The following is a 7,340-nucleotide window of genomic DNA, read 5'->3' on the forward strand; positions in this document are numbered from 1 at the left end:
AGACAAACACAAGTTAATGATGAAAATAATTGTAAATACAAACASTGAGAATAAAGCCACTAAAAATGACCGTCACAATAGCCAATCCTAACTATAGGAAGTCTTAAACCTGACCCTAAAAGCAGCTCCCTGTTCTTTCAGAAACTCTAGGAACCACAAGTAATCCTGCAGTCTATGAATCCATTTAAGGCTTTTAATTTCAGTATATTTAATGTAGTTTTAACACATTTTGCAGTCATTAATGTGTGAGAATATAATGAGCGCCTGTCTTATTAACTGTTCACGCTCATGATTCGTGTCACCCACGTGACACAACTTGTCTTCAGACTCCCTATAAGGTAATTTCATCATAGCTCTAAATCAGATAGAATAGGCGTGTTTTGCTCTTTAAGCATCGTTTAAACTGTTTTATTTGATAAAAACGGGCTTTAAGGGTGACTGTATGTTAATGTTCGAGTGCGGTTCTTTGTTTCTGCGGCAGTCTCGGTGGAGTTCCCGGTTTGCTGCGCTTGTTGCGGGTGTATTTTCTGTGTTTGAGCCCCTCCTCTGCTCTGCTCTGGTCGGTTCGGTTCGGTCGCTGGAGGTTGATGTCACCGGCAGAGAGAGTCTTCAGGACAGGACAGGACACAACTAGGTGAAACTGGTCAGGAGGGAAGCTAAAGAAGGCGATGTTGCAGCTGAGGTTTTGCCTGCGGACGCTGAGGGAAGCCTGCTGATACAGTCCAGTTGGCTTGTAGGTATTGTCAAGCTGAAAGGTTAAGGTAGCGTCATTATTTTTAGATCACTTCGCTTTGAGCTACACACACAAAAAAAATGTCGTCTCCAAGTCCRGGCAAGAGGCGAATGGATACCGACGTGGTGAAACTGTATCCTTCACAGCACACAAACAAGCCAAATGACATCTTTCAATGGAAAGAGTCAGCTGTTTTTATGGTTATTGATTATATAATTTGTTCTCGGTGACTGCTTTTTTACTCTGTGTAAGTGTAAATACTTTTATATGAACGTACAGGCTGTCTATAGCGTGAGCTAGTTAGCTGGATGGCGAAAGCGAGCCATCAATTTTGCGTTTTTTTTCTCTCAACTGAACTCACTTAGCATTAGCTTAGCTGTAGTCTGTTTGTATCAATAGGAAATTAGCAACGAACACTGTGGGTCCGCTCCTTATTAATCCGGCAACACAAAACCCGGCTAGAAGGGATTGGTGGGCGGCGAYGGTGGAGTTAATTTTCCAGAATTGACGCTACGTGGTGGGCCGCTATGCGCGCCAGGGTATAAATGATGCGGACCTGGTTGCAATACAAAGATGGCTGTTCACTCTGTTATCCTCGAGCGCTTGTAGCCCGAGCTTGAAAGCMTTAAGTCGAACTGCAGTATATAATCATACTGACTGACAACACGCTGTGAAGTATAAGCGAAGCAACATTTACACAGTGGAAACACTTTTTTGTAAAGAAAYGTACGTTAATCGGTGATTTAGCAACGTTTACGCCTTAAGTAGCTAGCATTTTAGCATTACCGATTAAGATCGATCTTTGATAAAGTCCATTCTCGTCCGCAGTTCATTCATTGAATATGATCGATAACTTCGCCCTTTTCTGTGTAACATTTTTWAACTAAAAGCTCTAAAAGTAAGACGAATTTTAAGTTTCTTTGTATCGCATGTTTACCACGAATCATACAGTAAAACAATAATTGAAGCCAAATATTTTTTTTATTCCGCGCTTAACTTTTCATAAAAATGATCTAAGACTGATCTAGGTTTTTTTGAGGATTATTATTTTTATTATTATTCAAACACCATTAATCTGTGAGGGATTAGTCATCCCACATCACGTTTTAATGATTGACAGCTGTTCAGTAAATAGTCCGTGATTCTAAGCATTTTTTTAAATGTTATAAAATAATGGCATCGATCAGCTAAAGTTTTTTAATCCTTAACCAGGAAATGATTTTTTTCTGTCTGTGCACGAGCTGAATTGTTTTGTTTTTGTCCTGCATTTACATGCTGCTTTCTGATTGGTCGGCTTGTTACCATCCGGAACATGGAGGGGGGCGGGGCTTGACTCTCAGCTGATGGGGAACAACAACAAGTGAGCTGCAGGGGCACATGTGTGCGGGGATGGGGGGCTGGGAGCATCCGTCAACAGCGGGGACAGAACTGCATTCTTTTTGTTTTCACCCCCACAGGTCTGAAGAGACACAGACTAGTGGAATGCCTTTTGTTAGATTTACATGTCCAGCTAAAACACATAGCATTAGCTTCTAAAATGTTGGACCAAATCAAAAAAACTTGAGGTTTTTACTTACATACAACTAATAACCCATTTTAAATGTCTCTTAGGCTTAAAATGTGTAAAAAACAGTAGGTAATAAACATAAAATACGTTTTATATTGTTAGTTTTCATTTTGTTTTTGTTGCTATAATGGGTACCCACTTGTAAAGTTGCGAGGGACATATAGTCCTTAACATTTTCTACATGTTTTAGTTGTTGAGCTTTGTTTTACATTAAAAATGTCCCATAAACGCTAACACAATTAGCATGCTGTTTATCTCAGAAAATGTGTACACAAATCAAACGTTTTAAAGTATGTTATGATAACTTTAATATTTATGGACATACTATATGCTCTTTAGGGTTCAGGAATGAAAATATGTCAAAACCCACAGATTTACTGCGACAACAGGAARCTACGGTAACTCTGCTGGGACAAATCGTACCTTGTTCTGGTGGCTTCTAAACTGACAGGACAGATTAATGTTAATATATAATTTTGATTTGATAAAAACAACTCAATCTTCCAGGTCCTAAAAACAAAACAAAAAAAAAAAATACCCACACATTGTTTGTGTTGTGAATTTTAAGCCAATGGTTGGGGAAGGGACAGATAAAAGTAGAAAATTTGTCAGTTTTCTTGCATTTTGCCACCTTTTTGTTTCCCTTAACCTGACGTCAGCATTGAGAGCAAACATGAAGTTACCATCCTGAGTGGACTCAACGAGTTTGTGGTGAAGTTTCACGGACCGCCTGGAAGTAAGACCCTCGAACTTCTTCTGTGTTTCTCAGAATAATCTCCCACACTACGTAACATTCTTCTGGCACGCTTTAAAAACGTGTTTGGTTAGACTTTAAATGTTTTGTCTTTACGTGTTTGCTATTTTAGCTCCGTATGAAGGAGGAGTTTGGAAAGTTCGAGTCGACCTGCCAGATAAATACCCCTTCAAATCACCATCAATAGGTACAAATATTTGGAGTGTAAAGATTAAAAATCATATAMCAGCATGGATTTGTGTGTGTTTTAGAGTTATAAGAGCAATTTTTTGTTTTGTTTTCAGGATTCATGAACAAAATCTTTCATCCCAACATTGATGAAGCGTAAGTTGGACAACTTTACAAGGATGTGCTCCTTCTGATTATGTTCATTAATAATCACCATTCAGGAAATCTCATGATGTTTTGATGACTTTTCATTTAAAACTCAACTCTTACTTTTTAAATAATGTAGTCACCGTCTTGTCTTTCTCAGGTCAGGAACAGTATGTTTAGATGTCATTAACCAGACGTGGACAGCTCTTTACGGTAAGTTTTTTTAAAAAATTTTTACATCTGGAACTTGTACAGCTACTTTTTTATGATGGTCTAAATATGACACATAAATTATTTTTCCTTATACGATCCCTGCTCTTTTTTTCATATATGGTACAACTTTGTTTAGCACTTTTGTAAAAGTGAATAACTCTGCAAAGTGTTGTTAGAAAATTACAATAATTATGATCTGAYTGACATGAAATGTTTGATCATGTGGAGGAGAGCTCCGCATGTTCAGTCAACAACACTCCCARATCCTAAAACTCACCCATTACTATCTCCTGACAAACCTTTTCTCAGTATTTTCCTACAGTTGGGCATTATTTCCATTTTAGCCAGCAGCTAGCAGGAAATTAAAAATAAGTCAAATTTAAAACATTAAAAGGGGAGTATYATGCAAAATYGACTTTTTTTGGGCTTTATATCATATTGTGTCATCATTCATTCTTTAAAAACATAGCCAGAGTGTTGTTTTAAATTTGTGCGTTTGTTGAATTGTTCACATTTACCTCACCTGTCAAGATACAAATTCTAACTTTGTTGACTAAAGTACTGCTGCTTGGCCTCTGTATTGAAGAATAAAACCGTCAGAATAAATAGTACACTATAAGTGAACAACGCTGTCACCAGTTCTGAATCATAGCTTCAAAAATTTAGAGATATTTATTTATTTATTTATTTATTTTTGCTGAACGATGAAGAGAAAATTTCAACGTAAGAGAAAAAACTTTAAGAAGCTTACATTTCAGAAATGTTTCATGCAGACGATGATGGAGGAAGGGTACTTGTGGACATTAAAAGCCTTTAAGTAGTAAAAAAATTGCATCACTTCAACCATTTCCTTTTTTTTTAATCTCTTTCAATAACTTCAGGTGACTTCCTCTCTGTAGCTCCAGCTGAATGTTTTAACTAAACCAGATATTGTTCTCTCTTGAATACATGATTTGCAGATCTTTGCATTTATTTCTTGTTTAAACTCGCAGTAGATCAGGAGCATCATTCTCACGATTACATCGACGAGTCTCTGCTGCTTTGTTGTTACTGACTCCTCTTTCTCCTCACGTTGAACCAGACCTCACCAACATCTTTGAGTCGTTCCTCCCTCAGCTGCTCGCCTACCCCAACCCCATCGACCCWCTGAACGGTGACGCCGCCGCCATGTACCTGCACCGGCCAGAGGACTACAAACACAAGATCAAAGGTAACGAGCCTCTTTTTTTTTTTTTTTTTACACCGTATATTTATTCGCCCATTTAACAAGTCGACTCGTATTCCGGTTGTTTCTTCCAGAGTACATCCAGAAATACGCCACAGAGGAGGCTCTAAAGGAGCAAGAGGAGGGCGGGGGCGACTCGTCTTCCGAGAGCTCCATGTCGGACTTTTCGGAGGACGAGGCTCAGGATATGGAGTTGTAGTGAAGGAGGAGGCGCCTTCACCTCGCGGCGGACTACAGAGCAGAAACTCAGTGCTATATTCATATTTAAACAAGACAATTTTTTTACAGCGACATGAGGATTTTTATCGCTACACGAGGTTTTGCAGTACGAGGGAAGATAAAAAGAAAAAGAAAAACCAATCCCACGTTTAGGAATTCATCCCCGTCAGCCACTCTTTTTGTGCATTGAGAGACTCTGCTTAGATCAGAATGATGTGCTTTATTATTATTTTTTGATCTTTCGTGGAAGTTTGATCGAGTCTGGACTGAGCTGTGAGACGGACACAGGAGGACCCGCTTTTACTACAGGCCACACCTTTCATTTTTCTGTTTCTTTGTTTTCTTTTTTCTTTCTGGTTATCTGAGTTGCTCACAACATCTGTGCAGCTTGGATGCACGAGGAACGTCCCTGTCTTTTTTTTTTTTTTTCCCACAGCGCCACCACGAACAGCTGCAGAGCGGTTGCACCTTCAAAGAATCAAAGTGTGCTCRGTGTACAGACACGTAACAGGACGACTCTGCAACCCTGCAGACGCCACACACTTCAGCCATGAAAACTCACACACACACTACGATATGTGTGTGTGTAATAACCTTTGTGTTGCAGGGCACTGATGCTCAGCAGAAATCAGGAGAGAGGTTCACAAATTCCTCTGCTCAGCTCCCACTTCCTCCTCCTCCTCCTCTCCGTTTTAGGAAAGCGTTTGTGTTTCTCTGAGTATCTTTGTGTTTGGCGGCGTGGTTCAGCAGTTGAAGTGTGTGTAACGCGGCGGGGAGGGCGCCYGGCTCGGGATCATCGTTGGAACTTCATAACTGCTCGTGTTGAACTCTAATAGGTGTCTGACTTGCGTAGGGATAGTTAGTATCTTTGCAGGTGGTGAGTCCTGTCACAGTGTTTGGTTTAATGCGTCGGTAAAAACACGCAGGTTCAAAAATCTGTTTTATTTTTTTTCTCTGATAAACGTTGAGAGTTCTTCATCTGCGGGACGACTCTGCTGAATCTAATCCTCCAAAGATCTGGTGCTCCTCCTCCACACCTCCTAAATGTGACTGTCACACTTTTATCTGAAAGAAGCCTTTTTTTTTCCCAGCCTTTCATCACGGTCACAGTTTTTCTCTTTATTTATAGTGTTTGTTTTTAAAATGATGGGACCAAAATAAATCAGATTTAGGAGGGAGTTTAATATGTGGATAAAGAGGTGAAATTGAGGGAAAAAACGTTAAAAAATGCTGCCCGAACAAAAAGGTCAAACTCTCGGCTTTCTGTCTGATTGAGCTCAGGCCTGAGTTTCTTCTCCGTCAGACACTGAAACATGCGGTCCTGATTTCCGCCTGTAAATCTTTACTGACAGAGTCCTGAGATTTAACCGTTTGTTGAACTGATAATCCCTTTAAAGAAAACATTAGCCTGTTTTATGTGGACCTGTGAGGAGCAAACATTAAGAAAATCTGATCAAACTAACGTTTTTGTGACATAAGTAGTATTTGTACCAAATATTCTGCGTGTTTAAAATCGCAGTTTTCACAAGCAACAACAACAAAAAAAACTGTTCCACATTATCATCTGGATTTATCATTTAAACACATTTATTCGATGCTTATAATTTGTCTGAATGTTTTTATTTTTTCTCTTTTTAAGCCCTGTGTACAGGATACGGATATCCCTGACTTTTAAAAAGGCAAAAACAGTCAATAAATGTGCTTCCCTTGTAACTTGAAGAAAGAAATAAACAATAAAAAACATAAGTGTTGTTGGCGTTTACAGGTGGGGCAGGGAGAGTTTGTGTTTAGAAGTTGTTTATCTTTTTTTGCTGAATTTAAGCTTGAATAAATTTAGCTGTTTTCATTAAAATGACAGGTTATAATTATTATATAACATGTTTGATTTTGGTCTGTGGGAGGAAACACATGCATGTGGAGAACGTGCAAAGATCAGTAACAAGATTCTCAACTAGTAACCCTTTCCTTGGGTAAAAAATAAAACGATACCAATTTGGTTTTAATTTTAAAAAATGAAAATTTCAGCGTAAATGGAAATATTCTCTATTCTGGCTTCACAWCTTGCTGATTTTTTATTTATTTTTTTGTTTATCACAGAATTATATTTTTTTTCAAGGATTGCCTCTTTTTAAAGTCTAAACTACACATTTTACCTTATTTCCTTCTGGGATTAATAAAGTATTTTTGAATTTGAATTTGATTTTTCCTTTCAATACATTTGTTAAAATTTTTATTTGATTTGGGTCACGGCTTATTACAGGCTGAAAGTGGACCAGCTGAAAACTACTGATCTATTGTTGATTTATGTTTGTGT

General features: G+C 38.4%; 1 protein-coding gene across 1 annotated transcript; it reads left to right on the plus strand.

The window, feature by feature from the left end:
- Nucleotides 1-370: 370 nt before the first annotated feature.
- Nucleotides 371-6,878, plus strand: LOC106520275 (ubiquitin-conjugating enzyme E2 H). Its single transcript, XM_014012251.1, has 7 exons — nucleotides 371-866; nucleotides 2,960-3,036; nucleotides 3,167-3,241; nucleotides 3,339-3,378; nucleotides 3,530-3,582; nucleotides 4,664-4,792; nucleotides 4,882-6,878. Exons 1-7 carry the CDS (start codon nucleotides 814-816, stop codon nucleotides 5,004-5,006), a joined length of 552 nt encoding a protein of 183 aa, XP_013867705.1. The 5' UTR covers nucleotides 371-813; the 3' UTR covers nucleotides 5,007-6,878.
- Nucleotides 6,879-7,340: the final 462 nt, after the last annotated feature.

This window comes from Austrofundulus limnaeus, unplaced genomic scaffold (assembly GCF_001266775.1).
Source record: "Austrofundulus limnaeus strain Quisiro unplaced genomic scaffold, Austrofundulus_limnaeus-1.0 Scaffold90, whole genome shotgun sequence".
Classification (NCBI taxonomy): Eukaryota; Metazoa; Chordata; class Actinopteri; order Cyprinodontiformes; family Rivulidae; genus Austrofundulus; species Austrofundulus limnaeus.